The sequence below is a fragment of the Equus przewalskii genome, unplaced genomic scaffold (assembly GCF_037783145.1).
Source record: "Equus przewalskii isolate Varuska unplaced genomic scaffold, EquPr2 ChrUn-13, whole genome shotgun sequence".
NCBI lineage: Eukaryota > Metazoa > Chordata > Mammalia > Perissodactyla > Equidae > Equus > Equus przewalskii.
Genome location: NW_027228750.1, coordinates 14454833 through 14481189, shown reverse-complemented (window position 1 = coordinate 14481189; position 26357 = coordinate 14454833). Strand labels below are relative to the sequence as shown.

The 26357-nt window shown below is 34.0% G+C and overlaps 1 protein-coding gene across 6 annotated transcripts in view; it reads right to left on the bottom strand.

The window, feature by feature from the left end:
- COL11A1 (collagen type XI alpha 1 chain) overlaps window positions 1-26357 on the bottom strand; it is a 197539-nt gene that overhangs the window by 143389 nt on the left and 27793 nt on the right. For all 6 annotated transcript variants that reach the window (XM_070608147.1, XM_070608150.1, XM_070608146.1 and 3 more), the window contains exon 4: window positions 23759-23921. In XM_070608147.1, the coding sequence (XP_070464248.1) occupies window positions 23759-23921 (163 nt within the window). The remainder of the gene's footprint in view (window positions 1-23758; window positions 23922-26357) is intronic.

The window sequence follows — 26357 nt, the reverse complement described above, 5'->3', positions numbered from 1 at the left end:
TCATTATGCTAGTAAAAAAGTTAAAACAATTCCTAGTTGTATAATTAACTCTATACTAAGGAAACTATATTCTAATTTGACTTCATGTCAAAAATGAAACAGCAAAAAAGAACAGAAAAATGTATTCTCATATCAGAATTACATATATTTATATCAGAATGATTTTTTCTGTATTTTGCATTTCATTTTATTTGTTAATACTAATGTAAATCAAGACTAAAACAACACACTTAGTTCTTTTGTGATTTAAGAAAACACATGTAAAAATTTAAATAACAAATCTGAAAAAATACTGAGGGGCGGTCTCATGGCCAAGTGGTTAAGTCGGCATACTCTGCTCCAGTGGCGTGGGCTTCACCGGTTCAGATCCTGGGCGTGGACCTAGCACTGCTCACCAAGTCATGCTAGGGTGAGGTCCCACATAGAAGAACCAGAAGAACCTACAACTAGGATATACAACTCTGTACCGGGGGGCTTTGGGGAGAAATAAAAGGAGGGGGAAAGACTTGCAACAGATATTAGTGCAGGGCCAATCTTCCTAAAAAAGCAGTTTATAGAAAGAAAAAACACTGAGATAATTCTCAGATTACAGATTCTTCTTTTCAAAATTTCGTTAAATAATGAACATTTAAAATATGTGTCACAATTTAATTCCTCCAAAATAAATTCATCCGATACTTTTTACAAACATCTGCTGTCCAAAATAATAGAATAACATTCTTTTCATAACATTTAAAAATCTAAAAAGAGAATTTCAGAACAGAACGGAAATCATAGTGAGACACATTTAAAAAATTAACTTGAGAAAAAAATTATTTGTATGAAAGAAAACAGGAGGTGTCACTTCGTATTTTTTATATGTATTTTAACACAGATTTAAAGGACAAGTTCTTATAAGGAAAGTCAGCATAAAGGTCAAACCTGGCCTCTACATGTACATACGACTTTCACTGCCTGTCACACAAGCTTAACCGTGGAATTTGACATTTACTTTATATTTCATAGCTTTCCACTTGGCAGTAAATTTTGAACTTACTTTTAAGGTAATTATCATCTTTTGAATATGAAAAGAAATGATAGATTACTTTCATCATTTCACGATGAGTTTAGTACTTGAGCAACACTTTTACTCCTCGAAGCCAAGCAAATAAACCAGATATTTGGGGATCAATTTCTTGCACATCAATTTAGCATGACCTTTTTTTACTGCCTATTTTTAACTCTAGAGAAAATGTCTCTCAGTCGATGAAAAGGAATTATTGTTAGTAGAATTTCTATGCATTTATTATTCTAGCTCTACAAACAATAATACTGCCCCCAAAATAACAGATCTGTTAAAAATATTTCCTTAGGTTTAACTTGTTGCACTCCTCTACTATATGAAAATGAACGATGTATTTCCTGTAGTGAACTGAACTTTTATTAAATCAAAATTGGTCCTTTTATGAAATATATGAGCCTAGGAGGATTTGAAAAATAGACATATATAATATAAAGTAATTGATACAGCTTTTACTCTTTTTTAATTTTGAAAAAATGTTTTTCAGTGTCAACATGAAAACTTATTTGCTCACTAGAGTGTAGTCAACCTGCACATACGTCTATTGAACAATAAAAGATGGGGGTGAGGGGGCATGCCCTCAAAGTTGAGAGCCAGAATTCCCTATGGAAATGGGAGTATTTGCAAAGAACTAAATTTCTGCTGAATGCAAAAGCAAACTTACCATACAACATTCTTAATTTCAGGTACTGTATGCCTTATAATTTTAGGAAAAACTACATTTTTCCCCAAACTATTTGCTTTTTTATATATTAGCACAGGTACTAATTTTTGTTAATAGGTACAGACACATTATCAGTGAGATGATAATTGTATTTCTCCTATAACTTTTTTTTTTTTTGAGGAAGATTAGCCCTGAGCTAACATCTGCTGCCAAATCCTCCTCTTTTTGCTGAGGAAGATGGTCCTGAGCTAACATCCATGCCAATCTTCCATCTTCCTCTACTTTATATGTGGGACACCTGCCACAGCATGGCTTGCCAAGTGGTGCCATGTCTGCAGCCAGGATCTGAACCGGCAAACCCCGGGCCACCGAAGTGGAACGTGCAAACTTAACCGCTGAGCCACCAGGCTGGCCCCTCTCCTATAACTTTTAAATGTAACTTACATAGGAGTTTAACAGCCAAATTCCTTTCACAATCTTTTTCCCTGGCTATTTACCAATCATTCATCTGTCCAGTCAGTCAACAAATATTTATTAAGGCAAAGTAACATGCCAACACTGTAGACAGGAGGAGGAGGAATAAAGAGGAAAATCAGACCCAGATCCCACCCTCAGATAGCTTATAACCTGATAAGGGAGATTAACTATACACAAAAGCATAATATATAAGAAACATATTTCTTGAGTACCTACTATATTTCAAATATGAGGAAGAAAGAAACTGAGGCATGGGCGTGGGGGATGAGACAACTTTCCTCTGGAAAATCAGAGGGATGGTCCAGGAGGGCCTGGCAAAGTGAGATAATTAATGAGCAAGTGTCTCGTTTTTCTTTTAAATATAGAGGTACTTGGTATCTTGGTTGGCTCCTCAAATCCTAATTATTCACACTTCTCTCTCATACTCTTACTCTGTACTCAAAGAACCTGACCCCTGGAGCCCTCACGCTTAGACTGTCTTGCAGGCTGGTGTCCAGTGCAGACAATGGAAGCTACTGCCAAGAGTTTGGATGATGCAGAGGAGGTTGGGGTAGTTTCCCCCTACACGTTCCTGCTTGTCACAGCAATCTGACACTCTCACCACTACTGCCATTCTCAGGAAGTACTCTGCAGGGCTCCAGCTTTCAATGAGCTCTCTACCTCTAGTTCTGCCCCTTGCTCCTTCAGCCCTTGGAAAGATAATGTGCACTGCCTGGTTCCTCAGCCTCCTGGTTCACACCTTCAAATCACCTGAATAGAACTCTGTTTCCTGCTGGAACCCAGAGTGAACACACAGGGACTGTGAGAAGTTAGAGGGAGACCAGGCACTTGAAGGCCCTGAAATAGCAATTGACCTCTTCCTTTTATGTACATACTAACTTTAAGGATTCAAATAATCAGTGTATGTCACTTGCCAGGAAAGTACGCTGTCTGTGCTGGAAGACAGAGGCACAGTAAAGAGTCTGGGCTCCTCTACTTAATCAGCTAATCTACATTGCTCAATTAAATTCACTTGAATATGAACTTCACAAGAGCAAGGACTTGTCTGTTTTGTTCTCTAAGGTTTCCATAGTTCCTGGAATAGGCCTGCACATAGTGGGTACACAATAAACCTTTGTTCAATAAATGGATCTCTGGGCACATAATTTATTCACCATTACAAGACTCAATTTCAACATTTGTAAATTAAGAATACTATTATTTGCCTTGCATTTCCCAGAGATGCTTTAAAAGTTAATATGTACTTAACCAGTTTTTAAGGTGTATCTTGTAAACAAATATAAGGTATAATTATTACAGTATTAGAGGCCAATTAAAGGAGAACACACCTTGAATGGCCAACTTCTAGACAACACGTCTACTAACACTGCAAAATTTAAGAAATGCTGCTGGAGAATCTATTTGTAATTTTCCAAAAATAAATCCCCAAAAAGTTGAGTTTCTTCGGGCTTGGGGTCATTATTCTATAAGTAAAGCCCATCAGGAAAAAATATAATAGAGGAGAAAGAAAAACGCATTTAGCTAAGCAGTTTTCAGTATGTGCCACTGTAAAAGTAATAGCTTAACAAAATTATACAAGGTTTCCATAAGATACCCCCTAGACACTAAAACTTCTGTGCATATTTGATATTAGAGATTTGTGGAAAAATATGGAGGGTTTTGGTAAAGATTTTTGATTGTATATCCAGAAAGAAGAGTGACATTAAATCTCAAACACAGCACAAACTTCTCAAAAAGTAACTACCATTATCAGAAAAGAAAAGAAAACCTATGCTTCCTGTCTCCTCAGACTTCTGACTTTGCCAAGGCATTAACTCTCATCTCAGTTTTTTTCAAACATTCCATACAATTCATGATTCTTTCTCAACTACTTTATGTGGAAAAGAAAAGCTGCCAAAATGCTTAGAATTTTAGTTTAATTGAAGAATGCATGAGAGATTGCATCTGAACCGTAATTCAAAGCAAAGAATGAGGGAAACCACATAATTACAAACAGAACTGTTACCCACACCGTCCTTATATTTCACAGTGTTTCAAAATCAGCTTAAGAAATCAGTTTTAAGAAAATGAGTAGTGTTCCTACGTTACTTGAATGTACTACTAATTCAACAGCTATTTACCAAGTATTACAGAGACTGCCTAAAGCTGTATACAAACCACTACCACAAAAAGTGCACACTTTTCTTATACTTTCTAACAAGCATTCTTACTGGAATATAACTACCAATGGGGCTCTGTTTCATAAAAATAATAAAATGGTTAGAAAAAACGTGATAGACCTTGCCTCCTGCTTCCTTGTTTGCTGTAGAAGCTCTATACCCCTTGAATTAGTAAGTGCTAGAAAGTATATTTATTTTACTCATTAAAAAATGCTAAGTTCAGGCACTACTCTAGATGTTGTTGATACAGCACACAGCCTCTGCCCTTGTAGAGGTAACATTCCAGAGGCAGGAAGAGAAAATGAGCAAAATGTAGCATGTAAGACAGAGAGAGCAGTGTAAAGAATATAAACAGGATAAGGGAGATGTGTCAGAAGTAGGACACTATATTACAAAGTGTGATCATGAAAGGTTTCACTGATAAAGGGACATTGAGACAGAGACACCTAAGGAACTGAGGAAGTCAGAAATGCGAATATTTAGGGGAGAGCCTTCCAGGCAGAAGGATGCCCAGGGCCCAAGGCTGGAGCATGCTTGATATGTTCAAGGACGGGATGCCTTGTGGTCTACAGGGAGCAAGGAGGAGAAAAGCCACTGATGAGGTCAAAGAAAAGAGGCAGAGGGTGTGGTTGGGTCACACAGGAGCCTACAGAATATTGAAAGAACTTTAACTTGTATTCTAGATGACAGGAAAAGCCACTGGAAGATTATAAACAAAGAGGAAACATTCTTCATACACCATTCATTCTTTCAGCGGGGTGCTATTTGACAGGAATAGGCTTGCTCTTCTAGTCTTGCTGCTTAGAGGACAGACTAACCAATGGGCAGGACAGAAGCAAGGAGATCAATTAAAAGGTTCTTGCAATTATCCAAGGAACAGATAACATTAATAGTTATAATGAGAGGTAATACTTGGCACTTACTGTATACCTGACACTCTTCTAAAAACTTTGTCTAGTCATATTGTAAACAGAAATGAACTAGGTCATGCTTTAAAAATATCTAGCTCCTAAAACAAATCACTTAAAAATAATTTAAATAATCTATCACATTCTTATTATACTCCTTTGAGCTAATATAAATTTCACATTATTATTTGAAATATACCATAACGTATGTTTACTATAAAACTCAGGAAGTATAGAAAGATGATGAAATAAGATTTTGTCCAGATAATCTATGGCCTTTTAGCCAATTTAAAGTTTTTTTTAAAAGCACGTAGTTCATAAATCATAAAGGGAATTAAAGACTTTTAAACTTAGCTAAAATTCCAAAAAGATCACATTTGTAAGAAGGAAACGTCAACTCTCTACTACCTATGTAAAGCCCAAAGTATTAAAAATTCCTCCCTCCCTTAACCCCACATACCCAATCAGTCCCCAAGACCTGTCAACTCTACCCCATGTCAGCAGCCTGAAGCAAGACCCTTCTCTCCATTTCTCTGGCATGGTCTTGTCTCTACGCTAAGCACCTTTTATTTGAACTAACGTTTCAACATGTCAAGATTTTTTTTTTCTTTTCCATCAGGTTCTCTGGATTCTAGACTAACTCCTTCACTGCCACAAAAAGACGTTTTTAAAAACAAATCTGAATATTTAATCCCTTTACTTAAAGAAACTTCTCATGACCTATGGTTGAAAGCTCAACCCCCTGAGCATGGTGTAAGAGGCCGTCCACAGACAGGCCCTGACACATGCAGCCGGGACACCTCCCAAATGTCCCCAAACCACATCACATGTCTCAGACCTGCTCCACTCACTCTGACTTTCGGGTTTTACACAGGCGCCCTCATCTGTAAACGTTCTTTTATTTTTCATCATTTTGGATTGAATTAGTATTCCTTCTCTTGAACATTTCTATATCTTTGTTATGGACACAACCATATCTTATTACAACTATTTACTTATGTCTTTATATTAATTACTTAAGCACATGTTTGGCATATAAACAATAAAATTTATTCTGCTTCAACAGGGAAGAGTCAACTACTTAATGAACACCTAACTTTCAAATGACATATGTTATCCTACAGCTGTCCTTGCTCTTTCTCCTCCAGGACACTTCTAACAAAGTCTTCACGGCTTCCATGTACAGCACTCACTCACGCATTTACTAATTTTCATTGGCTGTAAACACTGTGACAAACTTTGTGCTTGCTGTTGCTGCTGGAATATCTAAATTAATAGGCTATAAATCCTGCTCTCAAGGAATTTATAGTCTACTGAGAAAGCTATATATTAATAGATAATTATAAAGCAACATGGTAATAGAGATATGACAACAAGAATGCAATGCAAGATGGCTTATTTTTTGAGAAGTTAATAAAATGCCACAGAGAAATAATAAACCTTAAAAGGGAAAAAAATAAAGATGACAAATATCACTTTTCACTGGAGTAATCAGAGGTAAAATTTATAAATGCGATAAAACAAAATGTGTGACGTTTTATTATCCACTGTTGGCAGTGGATAATCCAGTGATGCACTAATCAAAAAATAGAGAACTAAATCAAAAAGGCAATGCTCCTTTTAGAGGACAAGCAATATCCTGTATAAGTGGTATTTTGGATCTTCTATAGAGCTCTGAAATCTGAATCCACCTCAAATGCTACACTGAGATCCTTGAAACAGTTCCAACCATAAATCCTACTAAATAGGAATTTATATTAAACTATCAATAAAGTCCTGAAATATAGCCTATTATCTGCATATCACACTACAATGGTGCAAATATGAGCATAGTCTGAATGGCAACAAGATACCACGTGACTGTTGTATAATAAAGTACAGTGATGCCTGGAAAGGAGAACTGAGGAAGCGTCCTACATTATCACTGAAGCTTTGTCGTAAATAACATGGCACATTTGTGTTCTCCTTTACCAGACTTGTCATACCAAATTGGTGCACAGCAATAAGGAATGTAATTACATGTTGAACAGCCAAAAACAGATGCTTCTTTCAGACTTGCCTAAGGATAACTCTCAAAAAAGGATTAAACCAATGTTGTAGCCTGACCTACTTATACATGTGGTCAGTAAAAAAACTTCAACATTTCCCCAAAACAGAAAAATCAAAAGGGAAAAATCCTATCTGCCATCCAACTTTGTAAATAATTGATTATTAAGAGTAAGTTTAAATAAAATCTGACAACTTCTAAATTTGTTACGGTAAGAAAAAATTTTTTATAAAACTCTGCTACAAGATACTGTAGACACATTGTTATGTAGCTACATTAGACTATTTCTGCATGAAAGCCATAAGATCCTCTTTAGGATTAACTGCACATATATATCATTGTTCTATATACTAAAGAAATTCAGCATGTCCATGAATCCAGTGAGTCTTTGAAGCAATGTTGTTGCTGAACTCTCATAGTACATGGGTGTGTGGTATGTCTTGGGATTTTAACTCTAATTTACACTAAACCTGTGTTTGTACAACCAGTTTGTACTTGGACCATGTTTGAACATCAACTTCATAAAATTTGTACCTCATGTTCGGTATCCACATTTGTTACTTCTCTTAAAATTGTATATTATTGCCTGAAATTTAGAAAATAAATTATTTTGATGTCTTACTACATTACCCAAAATGGGAATCACAAAACTGATTCCAGACAAGACTTTCAATATTAAAAAAGAGCCACGGTTACATTCCCAAATGCTCATGTTAACCAAAGATTTATAGGACAAGCACAAGACCCAACCACCATAGTAAACTCAAAGCCTTCTTGTTTTTCCTTTTTGCTGACTCTATGCTACTTTGACAGAGTAAGTAATAAAATCCCACTCCAGAATGACTTTATATTTTTTCTTTCAGTTCTGGAAGCATTCATTAAAATAAACTATAAACTGGAGTCTATTACAAAGCCAAATGTGGCCACTGTGTTAGCTGTATCTGCTGTTTTCACCTAATTTCAGAAATAATCAACAGAAGAAAGTTTATTTTTCAAACAAACATTTATAAAACATCCAGGAACATGAGACACAGATATAAATTCTTTGTAAACGTTAACTCACTTGATCCTCAAATGACTCAATGAGGTAAGTACCACAGTTATCCCATTTTACGGATGAGGAAAAAGACAGAGGGGTTGGGCATCTTACCCATGATCTCCACGCTGGTTAAGTTCCCGAACCAAAAGCAAATCAGCACTGTCAGACTCCTGAGTCAATACTGCTAACTACCATACATGTGGCTCAAAAGGCAAAAACTTAATAATCACCATCATAATCTTTTTCATTCAACCATTTCTGCACTTATTAGACACTGAATGATATTTTTGTCTTATCTCTTATTTCCCAAGTAAAACAATGGAAATGACTTCACCACTTGTGTCCACTTATTTCCACTTTTCTGTTCCTAAAGTTCATATTTCATGAGACATCTTCTAAATACTTATAAAGTAAAAATAAGATTTAAAGAAAAAAATTAGTGATTATAGCTTTCTGTTTAGAATATAGATTGAAAGCATAGAATGATAATTTTTAAATACAGTGACAGCTTGCTTTTTTCTTTTATCATTACAGAAGATCCACAGAGAAGCCAGGGCAAGAAGGTTTTAGAGATAAATTCTGTGATAATAGACTTTTACCAATTTTAGAGATTTGAAGATAAGACTACAGCCACGTGCCATGCATAAGTCTCCAGAGCAGTATAAAATTTTCATAAGGAATTAACACTTTTAAATGTTTATATCTTGGGAGTTTCAGTACTCCTATGACAGTGTAAACCCATTACAGCCCAATGCTCAGGGTGACGACAACTAAACACACTGAACAAACACAAAAACAATCCCTGAAAACTCTGAAAAGAAGGGAGGCTATAAAGTAGGGTCAAAATTTGGAGAAGTAAACCCACATGTGGTAAGCTACCTCTATCTTTTGTTTTGTCTCTCAAGGTTTTGCCCCTAGGGTGGAAGCCAGTAGCTGAGCACTGCAACAGTGCTGTGGCTAAAACTCTGACAAAAACCCTGTGTTTCTGGAAAGAGGAGCCAGGAAAAGAAAATGCAGGTTAGAAGGTATGGAGGGAATCTGAGTTGAAGACATTAAAAAAGAAAACCACCTAATTTTGTGTATGAGCCACAAAAATCTCAAACTATCTCCAGAATTAAGCATGTGTACTGGACTCAAACCAATTTAGAAAAACTTAGAGAACTGAACTGAAATTAAAACTATAATACAAGTCTCAGAAGAGCTCCTGAACTTACCTTATGTGGGACAAGAACAAAAAACTCCAAGAGTTAGAAACTCCAGGGATAACCAGTTCTAAGGGGCCCATCACCCTTCTGAGTTTTACCACCAGGAGCTCCACCAGGTCCTCACAGTGAATACTGGAGAAAATCCCCTTGTGCTTCCAGAAGGGGAAAAGAAACCATTTTGAAGTACACCAGGGCATTCTGTTCTTCTTAAGACCTGTCCTCAGGAGAAACTATTTACTCAGATCCTCACCTGCTGGGGTTTTATTAGAGCTTAACCTAACCAGAGAAATGCAAATACCCAACTCCAGCTCCCTGTCACTTTCCATGCAGGAAAAGGGAAATACACATCTCCAGCTACCTCCAGCCATCCTGTCCCACCTACAGAGGGAAAAAAACTGAAAAGCACTGTAAACTTCACAGTCCAGAGGCACAGGCTCACCAAAAGACTGAGACCTAATCATAGGACTATAGACTGCTTCCCTCCCCCTGTACCTTACCACTACATTACTAAAGGAATATTTACCAAATTTTTTTTACCCAGTACATAATGTCTATCTTTCAAGAAAAAGTTATAAGGCATACTGAAAGTCTAAAAGCATAGTTTGAACAGACAGAACAAGCACCAGAATGAGAATCAGATATAGCAAGATGCTGGAAGAATCAGACTAAGATTTTTTTTTTAACTATTACTAATACACTGAGAATTTTAATGGAAAAAATAGACAGTATGCAAGGACAGATGAATAATGTAAGCAAAGAGATGGAATTTCTAAGTAAAAATAAAAAAGAAATGCTAAAGATTAAAAACACTGCAACAGATATGAATAATGCCTTTTATGGGCATATTAGTAGTTTGGACATGACTAAAGAAAGAATCTCTGAGCTAAGAATATGATAATAGAAACTTCCAAACCTGAAAGTCAAAGAGAAAAGTGATTGAAACAAGCAGAACAGAATATCCAAGAACTGTGGGACAACTACAAAAGATGTAACATACATATAATGGGAATACCAGAAAGAAGAGCAATATTTGAAGCAATAATGACAGAGAATTTGCTCAAATTAATGTCAGACACCAAAGCAAAGATCCACAAAGCTCAGAGAATAGCAAGCAGCATAAATGCCAAAAAACCACACATAGGCATATCATACTGAAACTCTGGAAAATCAATGATAAAAAAAAATCTTGAAAAAATCCAGAGGAAAAAATACCTTGTCTATATAGATGTGATGTGAACATAACAATCACATCCGACTTCTCTTGAGAGACAACACAAGCAAAGAAAGAGTGGAGTGAAATATTTAAAGAGTTGAGAGAAAAAACCCTGCCAATCTAGAATTCTGTACACTGAAAAATTATCCTTCAAAAGTGAAGGAAATAAAGACTTTCTCAAACAGACACTGAGGAAATTTTTTGTCAGTAGACTGTCTTGCAAGCAATTTAAAAAGAACTTCTTTAGAGAGAAGAAAAATGATACAGAATAGAGATAATATCAGAATCTTGAATATGGGTAATGAAAGGAGTAGCACGGGAGAATGAATAAGTGAAGGTAAAACAAAAATTTTTATTTTTCTTATTCTTAATTGATCTAACTGATAACAGTTTGATCAAAATAATAATAGCAACAAGGTATTCAAATATATATATATGCTTATTTATAAATGAAATGAATGAAAACAATGATACAAAAGACAGGAAGGAAAAATTAAGATTATTTTGTTATTATAAGGTACTTGCACTACCTATGAAATAGTACAGAGTTATTTGAAAGTGGACTTGGAGTAGTTGTAAATGTATATTGCAAACACTAAGGAAACCACTAAAATATGCCAAAAATAGTATATAATTGGTATGCTAAGAGTGAAAACAGAATCACATAAAATGCTTAATTTAAACCAAAAAAAGCAGAAAAGTTGCAGAAGAAAAAATATAAACAAAAACCAAGGGCAATAAATAAAAATCAATAACAAATATGATAGATATAAATTGAACTATATCAATGATCACTTTAAATATCAGTGGTCTAAATATACCCATTAAACGACAGAGATGGTCAGAGTGGATCAAAAAATAAGTCCCAATTATATGTTGTCTACAAGAAACTTACTTTAAATATAAAGACACATATTGATTAAAAGTAAAGGAGTGGAGAAAGATACACCATAATATCACTAATCAAAAGAAAGTAGGAGTAGCTATACTAATTTCAGACAGGGTAGACCTCAGAGCAGGGAAAGTTAACAGTGATGAAGAAAGGTATTACATAATGATAAGTCAGTTTTCCAGGAAGAAATAATTTGTAATGTGTATGTGTCTCACAACACACCATCAAATTTTATGAGGCAAATGGTTAATCCAATATTATAGTTGGAGACTTTAACACCCTTCTACCAAAAATGGAGAGATCCAGCTGCAAAAAATTAGTAAAGACATACTTGAACTCAACAGAAGCATCAATCAACTGGACATAATTGACATCTATACTCTACTTCATCCAACAACAGCAGATTAGACATTCTTCTGAAGCTCACATGGAATATTCACTAAGACAGACCACATTCTGGGCTATAAAACACAACTTAACAAATTTAAAAGAATAAAATCATAAAATACCTGCTCTTAAAACACAGTAGAATTAAACTAGAAATCAGTGACAAAAAGATATCTAGAAAGTTCCAAAATACTTGAAGAATAAACAACATACTTCTAAATAACAGATAAGTCAAAGGTGATATGTCAAAGGAAATTTAAAAATATTCTTGAACTAAACGAAAATAAAAACATGACATCAAAATATGTGGCATGCAGCAAAAGTACTTCTCATAGAGAAATTTATAGCATTGAATGCATATATTAGAAGAGAAAAGTCTAAAATTAATCATCTAAGCTTCCAACTTAAGAAACTAGAAAAAAAAGAGTAAATTATATCCAAAGTAAGCAGAGGAAAATAAATAATAAAGATTAGAGCAGAAATCAGTGAAATTGAAAAACAGAAAAAACAAAAGTACAGAAAATCAAGATCAAAAGCTCATCCTTTGAAAACATCAACAAAATCAATAAGCCTTTAGCCATGCTAACTAAGAAAAAAGAGAGAAGACACACATTACTAATATCATAAATGAAGGAGAGTACATTACTACAGATCCTGTAGCTATTAAAAGGATAATAAAAAAAATGTTATGAACAACTCTGTGCTCACAAATTTAATAAACTACATGAAATGAACCAATTGCCTTAAAGACACACTCTGCGAAAACTCACAGAACAAGAAATAGATAATTTGAATAGGTTTATATGTATTAAAGAAATTGAATCAATAATTAATAACTTCCCAAAACAGAAAGCACCAGGCCCAGAATGGTTCACTGGTGAATTCTACCAATCATTTATGGAAGAAATTATACCAATATTCTACATTCTCTTTCAGAAGACAGAAGCATAGGGACTATTTTCTAACTCATTCTATGAGACCATTATTTCCTAATATCAAAACCAGACAAAGACATTACAAGAAAAGAAAACTACAGAACAATATCCTTCATTAACATGGATGCAAAAGTCCTCAGCAAAATGTTAGTAAATTGAATCCAACAACATATAAAAAGAATTATACATCATGACCATTGGAATTTATCTCATGTATTTAAGGCTAGCTCAATATTTGAAAATAAATAAACAGCCCAAAAAAGAAAAATCACCTGATCATAACAATAGAAGCAGAAAGAGGATTTGACAAAATCTGTTTAAGAGAAAAACTCTCAGCAAATTGGAAATAGAGAGAAACATCTTCAACTTGGTAAAGAAGATCTTTACAAAAACCTAAAGCTAACATCATACTTACTGGTGAGACTTGAAGCTTTCCCACTAAGATCAGGAAGAAGGCAAGGATGTCTCTCTCATCACTGTTTTCAGCATTGTACTGGAAGTCCTAGCTAATGTAATAAGACATGAAAAAGTGATAAAAGATACAAATACGGATGGAAGAAATAAAACTATCTTTGTTCACAGATGACATGATTGTCTATGCAGAAAATGCAAAAGAATAGATGAAAAAAAAAAAAACCTAGAAAACACCTAGAACTGATCAGTGATTAAAGCAAGGTCGCAGGATACAAAGTTAACATTAAAAAGCTAATTGCTTTCGTAGACACCAGCAACAAACAAGAGAATTTGAAATTAAAAAGCTATACTATTTTCATTATTACTTAGAAAAATAAAATACTTAGGTTAAATCTAACAAAATATGCAGAAGACTTATATGTGGAAAACTACAAAACTTTGATGAAAGATATCAAAGAAGAACTAAATAATTGAGAGATAGTCCATGTTCATGGATAGGAAGACTCAATATTGTCAAGACGTCAGTTTTTCCAACGTGATCTATAGAGTCAATGCTCCCAGGCAAAATCCCAGGAAATTATTTTGTAGATATCAACAAACTGATTCTGAAATTTATATGTAGAGGCAAAAGACCCAATATAGCCAACACAATATTGAAAGAAAAGAACAAAGTTGGAGGACTGACATTACCTTACTTCAATACTTACTATAAAATACAGTATTAGACAACTTGATATTGTTGAAAGAAAAGACACATAGATCAATGGAACAGTAGAGAGAGCTCAGAAGTAGACCCACATAAGTATAGTCAACTGATCTTTGACAAAGGAGCAAAGGCAATACAATGGAGCACAGATAGTCTGTTCAACAAATGGTGCTGGACATCCACATGCAAAAAAGTGAATTTAAACGAAAACCCTATGCTCTTCACAAAAATTAACTCAAAATGGACCATTGTTCTAAATGTGAAATGTAAAACTATAAAACTCTTAGAAGATAACACAGGAGAAAACCTAGATGAACTTGAGTATGATGATTGTTTAGATAAAACATTAAAGGTATGCATGAAAGAAATAATTGTTAAGCCGGACTTCATTAAAGTTAAAAACTTGCTCTGTGAAAGTCAATGTCAAGAGAATGAGAAGATAAGTCAGACTGGGAGAAAGCATTTGCAAAAGACACAACTGACAAAGGACTGTTATCCAAAATACACAAAGAACATTGAAAACTCAACAATAAGAAAATGAACAATCTTCTTACAAAAATGGGCAAAATACCTCACCAGACACCTCACCAAAGAAGATATACAAATGGCAAGTAAGCATATGAGAAGATGTTCAACATGTCATCAGGGAAATGCAAACTAAAACAACAATGAAATACAAGTACACACATAATAGAATGGCCAACATTCAAATGGTGCCAAAAATGTGGAGCAACAGGAACCTTCATTCATAGCTTGTGGGAATGCAAAATGGCACAGCCCCTCTGGAAGATAGTTTGGCAGTTTGTTACAAAACTAAACATACTCTCACCTTATGATCTGGCAATTACACTCCTTGCTTTTTACTAAAAGAGTTAAAAATTTATGTCTGCACAAAAACCTGCACACAGATGTTTAAAGCAGCTTTATTCATAGTTACCAAAACTTGGAAGCAACCAAGAAGTCATTCAGTAGATGAATGGATAAATAAATTACGTTACATCCAGACAACGGATTATTATTTGGCACTAAAAACAATAAGCTATCAAGCCATGAAGGACATGGAGGAAACATAAATACATATTACTAAGTGAAAGAAGTCTACCTGAAAACTATATGATTCCAAATATATGACATCCAGGAAAAGATAAAACTACAGAAACAGTAAAAAGATTAGTGGTTGCCAGTGTTTAGAAGAGAGAGAAGGACGCACAGGAGAAGCACACAGAATTTTTAGGGAATGAAATTATTTAATAAGATACTACATTGGGGGAATAGATGTCATTACACATTTACTGAAACCAATAGAAGTATAACACCAAAAGTGAACCCTAAAGTAAACTCTGGACTTTGACTGATAATGTATGTACCACTCTGGTGGGGATGTTGATACTGGGGGAAGCTATGTGTGTGTGTGAGTGTGTACAACGGTATATGGAAACTCTCTATACTTTCTGATTAATTTTGCTGTGAATCTAAAAAACTGTAGAAAGTGTATTAATGAATACATTGAAAGAGGCAACAAACCAATGCTAACTCTGAGATAACCCCGATGTTGAAACTCTCAGAAAGAGACTTTAAAAGTATTATAAAGATTAAACACTTGATCTAACAGTTTCAAAACACACTTTCTTTTTAAGATCATATGCTACATTCCCCAAGATAGACTACATGTTGGGCCATAAAACAATTATCACTAAATCTAAATGGAACAAGATCACACCATTTATTTTCAGATGACAACAGAAGTAAATAAGATGCCAATAATAATAAGTTATCAGAGAAAAACTTAAATATCTAAACATATTAAACAACACACCTCTACATAATTCTTGGGTAAAGGACAAAATTTTTTTAAAAAATCAGGAAACATTTTAACTGAATGACCATAAAAAAATTACATAACAAATTTGTAGGATGCAGCTAAAACAGTGTTTAGAGAAAATGCATAGTTTTAAATGTTTATACCTGCAAAAAGTGGATCTGAAAATAATGACCTTCCAGTTTGAGAGGCTGGAAAAAGGATTTTCCTTTTCCAAATTTAGCATAGAAAAAAAATAATAATGAAATAGAAAAAAAGGTCAGTTAAGAGAGATAACTGAGTCAAATCTGATTTGTTGAAAAGATCAACAAAATTTTCAAGCACCTAGTTCAAATGATTGATATAGGAAAAAAAGAGAGAAAATACAAATCATTAATATCAGGAATGAACAGTAGTTACCACTAGGAATCTTACCTGAAAAAATATACAATAAAATACTACAAAGAACTTTATGCCAACAAATTCAAGAACTTAATTGAACTAGAAAAATTTCTTAAAATGTAAAACTTACTAAGATAGATTTAAGAAAAAAGAGAAAAACTGAATTAATCTGTGTCTGGGAAAGAAACTAAATATATTTTTTTTAAAAACTTTCCAAAAAGAAAACTCTGGCACCTGACATTTTCACTGGTGAATTCTATGCAGCATTCAAGAAAGAAATAACATCTATTATACATGAAAGTTTTTAGAAAATAGATGAGGAGATCATAGTCTTAATCATTTTATGAGGCCAGTGCAAACTTAATACAAAACCCTAACAAAGTCACTACAAATATAGAGAATCATAGGCCACCATTTCTCATTAACACAGACTCAAAATCCTACACATTCTTAGCAAATCAAATCTAAGATTATATAAAAAGGATCACACATCATGTCCGAATAGAGTCTATCTAAGTACTGAAAAGTTGTTTTTAACATTTGGAAATCAATTGATGTAATTCAACATATTAACAGAAAAAGAGAAAACATGATCATTTCAACAGATATGTGAAAAGCATTTGACAAAATTAAATATTCAGTCATGATGAAAACTTTCAGGAAACTAAGACCAGTAGTGAACTTTTTCAAATTGATAAATTAACAGCGAAAACTTACAGCCAACACTGTATTTAATGGTAGAAGACTAAATGCTTCTCCACATGAGATTAGAAAAACAAAAGGATAAGAATGCCTGTTTCACTACTTCTAATTAACATTTTGGTGAAGGGCCTATTGATTGTAATAAGATAAGAAAAATAAATACATGGTAGAAAAATAGAAAAGTAGTGAAATGTACCCTATTTGCAGATTGTATAATTGTTTGCATAAGAAAACCTGAACTAATAAATGAGTTTAACAAAGTTGTAAGACACAACATTAATAGTAAAAAAAATCTATTGTACTTTTATATATTAGCAACAAAATACTGAAAGATGAAATTAAAAACAATTTCATTTACCACAGCATCCAAAAAAAATACCTAGCAACAAACTGAATGAAAGATGCCCACGACATCTACTGTCAAACCTAGAAAATATCGTGAGAGGAATTAAAGAAAACCAAAAGAAATGGAAAGTTATATCACATTCAGGAAATGGAAAACTAAATATTTATTAAAATATCAGTTCTTTTTATTTTCATTAATAACTTAAAGACAATTCTAACTTCAATTTTATTTTAGAAATTGACAAGCTTATTCAAAAATTTGTATAGAATGCAAATGACCTAAAACAACTAAAGTAATGTTTACAAAGAATAAGAAGGAGGAGCATTTATTCCACCTGATTTCAAAACTTTTCTATAGATCTACAGTAATCAACATGGTTTGGTATTAATGAAAAGGTAGCCAAATAAATCAATGGAATAGGATAACAGAGAGCTCAGTAATAGATCTACTCATGTATAGTTTACTGATTTCTGACATAGAAGCCAAAGGCAAGCCAGTGCATGAAAGCCAGTGCTGGAAGAACTGGATATCCTTATGTAAAAACAAGCAACATTGACCTTTACCTCACAGCACACACAAATACTAAGTCAAAACAGAGCATGACCTATGTCTTAAACCTAAAACTACAACATTTCTGATAGTAGGAGAAAATCTTTGTGATCTTGGTGTAGGTAAAGTTTTCTTAGAACACAAAAAGTGTAAAACATAAAATTAATAAATTGAACTTATTAATATGAAAAGAATTGTTTTTGAAAGACCTTATTGTGTCTTTGAAAGACACAATTAAAAGACACTATTAAGAAAATAAAAAGGCAAGCCAAATGCTAGAAAAATTATTTGCATGTATCTATCAGGCAAAGTGTTATAAAGAACTCTTAAAGCTCCAGAGTCAAAATATATCAGCCAATACTGTAAAATGGGTGAAAGACACCTCACAAAAAAAGGATGCATGAATGGCCAATAAGCACCCGAAAAAATGCTTGACTTCAGCAGTCATAAGGGAAATGCAAGTTAAAATCATAATGAAATACTACTACACAACCACTTAGAATAGCTAAAATTTAAAAGACCGTATCAAGGGTTGGCAAGTATGCAGAAAAACTGGAACTCTCATTCACTGCTGGAGGGAGTGTAAAATGATTAACGCCACTTTGGAACACAGTTTGACAGTTTTTTGGGTTTTTTTTAAGTTAAACATGCACCTACCAAATAATGCAGGCATTCTACTTCTAGGTATTTACCTAAGACAAACAAAAATAAACGCCCACATAAAATTTATATGTGAATGTTCATAGCAGCTTTATATGCAGTTGCCAAAATCTGGAAACAATCCGAACACCCACTAAGAGGATAAATGGATGAACAAATTGTGGTTTATCCATACATTGGAATACTGCTCAGCAATTAAAAAGAAAAGCAAAATAGTGATACATATGAAGACATAGATAAGTCTCAAGAACATTAAGCTGAGTGGAAAACGCCAAGCTAAGGAGAGTGTATTCAGTATGACTGTATCTTTTTTAATTCTAGAAAAAGCAAATAAGCTATAGTGATAAAAAGCAAATTAGTGATTTCCTGGGGTTAGGGTAGAAGAAGAGATGGATTATAAAAGTGCATGAGGAAACTTCTGGGTGTAATAGCAATGTTTATTTTCTTGATTATGATGATGGTTTCAAAGGTGTATACGTATGTCACAACTGATCAATGGTACATTTTTAATGTTTGCAGTTTATTGTACTTCAATTTTACCTCAATAAATAGAGAAAAAAGTCCCAAAGGCCACGAACTAAATGCATCTAGACTGAGAAAGGTGGATAAATAGGAACCTACCTCCATCCTATTATGCTGTTCTATAGGAAAACCATGTCAACTAAGAGACAATTTTTTTAAAATGTACCTTGGAAAATATATGCAGTAAAAAGATACACAGACATCACAAAACAGTAATCAAATTCTTAATGGAATATTTGAGATGGGTATTATAACTGTAAGATAAGTTTTCAGGCCTTGCAGAACTATTGAAATGGTGTAGCTTTTATAAATTATTATTCATTGATTTCTCCAGAGAAAACCGAATGCAAAAATCTTTCCTGAGAAATACAAAAAAATGAAAAACTTCATCAGTAAGTTTTTCCACTCAAATTGCCATCATATTCCCTTCATTGCTTCAAAAGAAAGAAATAATCTGCCCAAAGATAGTTAATTGTTAAAAATATAAAAGACTTGTACTAACCTGCTTTGATTCATTAAAAAAGAAAGAAGATTGAAATAGCAATGCTTTGAAAACTTGAGTTATAATGGCTACAGCTTGATATTTAGTAAAGAAATTTCCTATTAAAAGACTCCAAAAGTAATTTTATTAATAAGGAATACAGGCAACGTGGTTCTTCTAATTTAGCTTTTCTTCACATCTTTGAAGTGCATTATCGAGCTAGAAGAAACCAAGGCTGCTGATTAGGGTTGGTTGAATATTTTGTGCCCCAATAAAAGTATTCATCCACTCAAGCCGTGTTCCACACAGGAAGCTCTGTACCCAGGGGCTACCTCTATCTAGAGAGGGCAAATTTATCTAATCTCCACAAGGTACCTTGTAAACAAGCTGTAGCCCAGGTAAGAAGTACTTACTTTACAAGATAAAGAGACCACTTAGGATTTTTGACTGATATATTGGTCACTGTTGCTCACTCATATGGAAAATGTATAAGAATATTTGAAATGTCGCAGTTGTAAGATGATAAAAAAGAAGTTATAATAATAATTAAGAAAACTATATCTTAATGCATAATTAACACACATATATAATTAATACTAGTATTTTAAGCACTTTACATACATAAGATCTTTTTTTATAAATACTTATGAGGGAGATTGCATTACTAGTCCCATTTGAAGAATGAGAAATTAAAACTTACCTAAAGTAATTACACAGAGAAATGTGATTAAGTTAGATCGTGGGATTCAAAATCAGATTTTTCTCATTCCAGAATCAATTTTTCTATTCACTCTGCTATGCTAAAATTATATAATCTGAATTATGGGTCCATATATTCATTTTGGTATTTTCATATAAACTAATTTGTCATACTTTTAAAAACATTTTCAGTTTTGTTTTTATTTGTTTAATGTTGAATTCTTAGAAGTCTTCAGATTGCACTTCATATATGCCATGTTTAGCATTTTTTGCCATAATAGTACCATTCCATAAATGGCGGGTAGTATATAGATGAAATTACATATACCAAACAAATTTGCATCTAAATTGGAATGACATTATTTCCAAAGAAGTGACATATCCAGCTTTCAGATTAACGAATCACTGGTGTTTTTATAACATCCTCATCACTATAACTGTTTATCAAACACTAAAATAATATGTACATGGTACCATTCCTGTCTCTCGTCATTTCCAGTTTAATTTCTACACATTCAGTTGCAAAGATTCAAAAGTCTAGATAGGTACCATAATTTAAACCAAAATGAAGGGGAAAATATTTGAGTAGATTTTTAGGGAAAGATATATTAACATCAAATTCAGATAAAATGAACTAATTTCACAAAAGGAGTCATACAATTTTATTCTGATTTAAAAATCTATGTGTTTGAATCATTTATTGTCTTCATGTTCTTTTTGTACGTGAGAAAGACTAAATAGTTTTTGAAATTTTATATACCCATAAAAGAATAAAATTTAGGAAATAAGACCTGAATTTTATGTTCGAGGACTGTTTGGATATGTGAATTACACAGACACAAAATTTTATCCAATTCAAAGATTCTTGTTCTAAAGCTCTCTCAACATTTTATTAAGTACAAATAGTTTCTCTATTTAATTGGTCAAAGATAGTACAAGATAAACTTGATAGTGAAGGTTCTGCATTCATTTACCTTTTCAAAACTAATTACACATCATATTAAATAAATGTTCTGTTCAAAGCTTCAAAGGGTTTCATGAAACTCCAAGATGCAAGCAGCTTAATAAACTTATTTTCGCTGCTCACTGTCATACTCACCAAAGCTTTCATTAATGAATCTTTTAAAGATTATTTTTCTTAATGGTTTCCCCAAATAAACAGCTGGAGTTACTTCAGGATTTAGAATGTGGTTTATGGTATTAAAAAGTTAAGAATTAATCAAAGAATATAACAATAATCTTTGCTTCCAGAACCTCTGTCTTTGGTAATTTACTGCAGCCTCTAGGCCAAAGATACTTTGGTTAGCAGTAGTTGAAAACATATGGAACTATTTTAGGGAAATCATTTTTATGTATTCTAGGAGTTGATACTATAATCAGCCTATGAAACACAGAGGCTTTTATTACATATTTTTTAATATGTAACATCAGGTTCAATTATTTATTTTGAAAAAAGAATTTACTGTGATCATCTGAAACTACACTTCAAAAACTCTGAACTGGAGGGGCTGGCCCCGTGGCCGAGTGGTTAAGTTCGCGCGCTCCGCTGCAGGCGGCCCAGTGTTTCGTTGGTTCGAATCCTGGGCGCGGACATGGCACTGCTCGTCAGACCACGCTGAGGCAGCGTCCCACATGCCACAACTAGAAGAACCCACAACGAAGAATACACAACTATGTACCGGGGGGCTTTGGGGAGAAAAAGGAAAAAAATAAAATCTTTAAAAAAAAAAAAAAAACTCTGAACTGGACCCCAGTGAGCACGAGCACAGCACATGGGAAAGAAGATGGAGTACAGTCTGGGGGGGGAGGGGCAAGTAAAAAATAAAATTAAATGATATTAACATAGAAGTAAGCTCAGGTAGAAATAGAAGTCGAGATGCTATGAAACTGTATGAAAAGGAAATCTAATCAACATGTAATATACCAAATTGTATCCTTCCTGGCCGGTAAATTTTGAGAATTAAAATTAAGTAATTAATTAATTTGTTTTATTGAATTGATTGATTTGTTTTTCTCTTCTCTATTTCCTATTTATACATTCTAAACATTTATGATAAACAAAATCTACTCAATTTCCATTATTTAACTGCCATAGACTCTGAATACATATAGCAATAGATTAAACTAGCATGAAATGAAACCACCCGCTGATATAGTTCTTCCGCATTATGCATTTACATTCCTGGAAAATAAGGTTGTGTGCATTACAAAAATAAATTTAACCTATGAAACTGACTTTCAAGACAATTTAATTTTAAAATAGAACTTTGCAAGACTAGAAATTAAATTTGTTTACAATATTCACTCATCTAATACATAAATATTTATTTATTATCATTTGTGTGCAATCAGTGCACGATACTGGAAGATCTAAGAGTAGATTATTATATATTGCCTGAATTAGTTTAACATTTAATTTAGTATTATATAATGTGCTAACACATTCTCTTTAGAGTCAAAGCCTTGGGTACACACCAGTGGACAAAATCAGAAACAAATAGAATCCCAAATAAATAATCTGAAAATGTCACAAATGTTAACTACATTTAAAATTATGCCATATATTATGCATATAAGTACAAGAATGCTATATTCTGCTGACACTTTGAATTTATGTTGTTCTTTTTATGAAAATACATATTGTGCGTGTTTATGCGTGGATATATGTGTGTGTGTACATACGTGTGTGTGTATATATATTCACACATCAACAAAATACAGCAAATCTTCCATGTGAAACTTGTTTATTAATCTTTAATATATTACACAGATTTACTTTATTACACTTTGAAAAATAAATTACTCAGAAATTGTATAAAAACAGTCATCAGAGTAATGACTAACATCTCAGGAGTGCATCCCTTTTTGGGGTCAGGACCCAGGTCTATTTGTTCTGTTAATAATCGACTAAATGAAAACTAAAGCACAAGTTACCAGGTCTAATGATTGAAGGATTAAAGGAAAGAATGTGATTATCATAATTGGTAAATTATAATTGGAAGGAAGCTTTTTACCATAACCTTCACATTATTAAAAATGTGATTTTAAAAACTTAAAGTCCATCTTTTGCAATATGATCTCTATTTCACCGTGGAAACATTCACTAAGAAGAGAGAAAGGCAGAATATCTGACTTGCACATTTCTCTAAATTAATCTCCCAGAGAAGGAAGTGAAGAAAATGTTCTTTTCTCCAATGAAAATAATACAAAGTACTAAGAGTAAAGCCACTTGCCCTTCCCAGGAGAACAGCGTGCCTGTGTTCAAATGAACCAATCTCTGTAAACGTTTCCCAGGCGTTACAGTCACCATTGTCTGCTCATTCTCTTAGTGAACAGCAGAAAACATCACCGCTACACCCACAGGGGAAGAAAGTAGGTCACCCTGCAGAGCTTTCAATTTGGCCTTATAGCATATATTGATTGTTACTGTTATTAACGCAGCTCATCTCATTTAACAAAATTCAGCTTAAGATAAAATTTGATTTATTTTTACCTCAAAAACTTCTTCGTCCAAAATCCGCGTTCCAAAAACTGTGATTCCATTGGTGTCAACGATTGATCGCTCACTTCTCTCAAGTGGTTTTGTGGTTTTCTTCTTACAATCAACTATCATTGTCACAGTTTTCTTTTCCACGCTGATTGCTACCCGATGCCACCTAAAAAAGCCAAATAATTCCTTTGTACACTTCAAAGACTTCGTTGTCAAACCATTATTCACATTAAAATGCAATGTATTTTAAATTGTAAAAGTGAACTGAAATTGTGCAAAATGTAAGTTCATTTGTTAATCAGTTAACAGGTGACTACTTACTGTTTCCCAAACAGAGCAAGGGACTCAAAAGGACACAAGCAGCGTCAGATGCACAGCAGGATTGACTGTCCATGCTGATAAGGGAGTGCCCATCCTTTGCTTCACTTTGTGTCGTTGTAACAAAAGCTTAATCTCACCGTGTCCTGATGAGGGTATTTGATAGAGTTTAGGGGTGGGATATGGGGTAAGTAATAGTTTCTATGTACGCAAATGCTTTCTTCCAAAGTGGAATTCTACTTAAAAAATTCTGCTTTAGAGATCCCCTGAGATGGACTCTAAAAGGGTATGTCTACTAATTGAATGACTGCCCCATCTGGAGCAACTGAACGTTCTAATTGTAAAACACAATGTGCTCCTCTGTCTTTATTCACATTGATTTCAAGTGCTTTCATTTTCTTTTTCCACTTTAATTTCAAGACAGTTATAGATCACTACTGTGGGCAGGATCCAAGACGGAGATACAATATCTCTCCTTCTTTCCCGGTTTGGCAGGAAGTGGGAACACTGAAAGAAAGCATAGTCAACGCATGTGTGGAGTGAGTCTCAATTCACTCTGAAGCTGCTGCTCCAGCTAATTCAGGGCAGTGATGACAGGCTTGGAGGGGAGACATGGCCAGGCCTTTGGAAACATACATACTGTAATCATACTGTGAAGTGGTGGGTTTTATTAACAGTATCTGGTGCTAACACAAACCACTAAGTGAAGCTCACTTGGATTTTGCAAGCCACTCTGGTTTATATTTTATTTTATTTTCCAAATGAAAAGTGCTAGATTAATATTCCAGAAGCATCTAGGACTAGATCCATAAAATAAACTACTCAAAAAGTTGCAGGAGCTTTCCTAAAAACGTCTGCTTCATGTGACTTGGCATGGCTACTGATGAGAACCAAGTGTATTTCCATATACACTTAATCTTTGGTCTTTCCATAGCACATTCAACTAGCATGGGCATCTGCTTGGTTTGAATCAAGCAAAGATTAACATTAGGAGCCTCTTAATACTGTGAGAGTAAAATTTACACATATTTCTGCCAAGAAGTCTGTGCCCAAACCTAAACCATCTCCACCACTGTAGGTATGTGTTTTTCATTAACAGAAAATAAAAATGATTTCAATTGTGAAAAGCTGACTAGGACTCTAAACTTGACATTTTTGTTGAATTAATTTAAACTTTGAGAATAATGATAGGTCATAATCATGGTATCATACATAATATTCAAAATACTAAATCAACCCTTAGTTTTGGAGTCTGTCTTTATTATTCTCTTTCTCTCATACTACGCATTCATATCATCAGAAAATCCCATCAATTCTTATATTCAAAGTATATGCAGAATCCAAGGTCTCTCAACTTTGTCTAGACTGCCGTCTCTCTCACCTAGACTCCTAATTGGTCTCTCCTTCCACTCTGATGCAACCAGAGTGACCGTTTTAAAGTATAAGTCACATCAAGTCTCTGCCTTGCTAAAAAACCATCTAATACTCCCAGGAAATGCTGAAGCCCTTACACTGCCTCGCAGGAGTGTCCCCTGGCCCTCTCTGACCTCATGACAAAGGTTTTGCTTTCTCACTCCCTGCACTCCAGCCACACTGCTGCCTCTTTATTGTTCCTTGCACATGTTCTTCACACTGCCAGGAATGCTCTTCCTCCATATCCCCACATGGCTCACTCTCTCAATTCCAACATGTCTTTGATCAGTGCAATGCATATCAAAGAGGAGGGCTCTATCTAAAAGTACATCCTACATTCCTTAGCCTGATTTATTTTCATTTATAGAACTGTCATCACTTTTCATGTTAGATGTTAAGGACAATAATGTAAATTACTCATGAAAGTCTAGTTTTTCTGGCACTGAGACTTGCAGGTTTCTCCATGGTCCTGACGAAGAAAGAGAGTGTGGGTTTTATTTCCATCTGCACTGCTATTTCCTTCTTATGCTTTATAACCAAATGTCGTATTTCAGGTAAATCTAGAAGCCTAGATTCAGCAGTAAAATACCAAGTAAATGTAATAATCACTTATGTATATTTAGCTGCTTCCTAAGTGAAATGCAATGTTCACAACACCGAATTCAGACTTCAGCATAATTTTCAGCAGAATGTGGTAGCTACTGGAGAGTCTGACTACCTGAGTTCAAACCCTATCTCAGCCAAATATATGACTTCAGGCAAGTCACCTAAACTCTGTGCCTCAGTTGCCTTATCTATAAAATGGGTTATTGACATTACTTTCTTCAAAGAGTTATGAAAAATTATGATTTAACTATGTATAAAGTGTTCA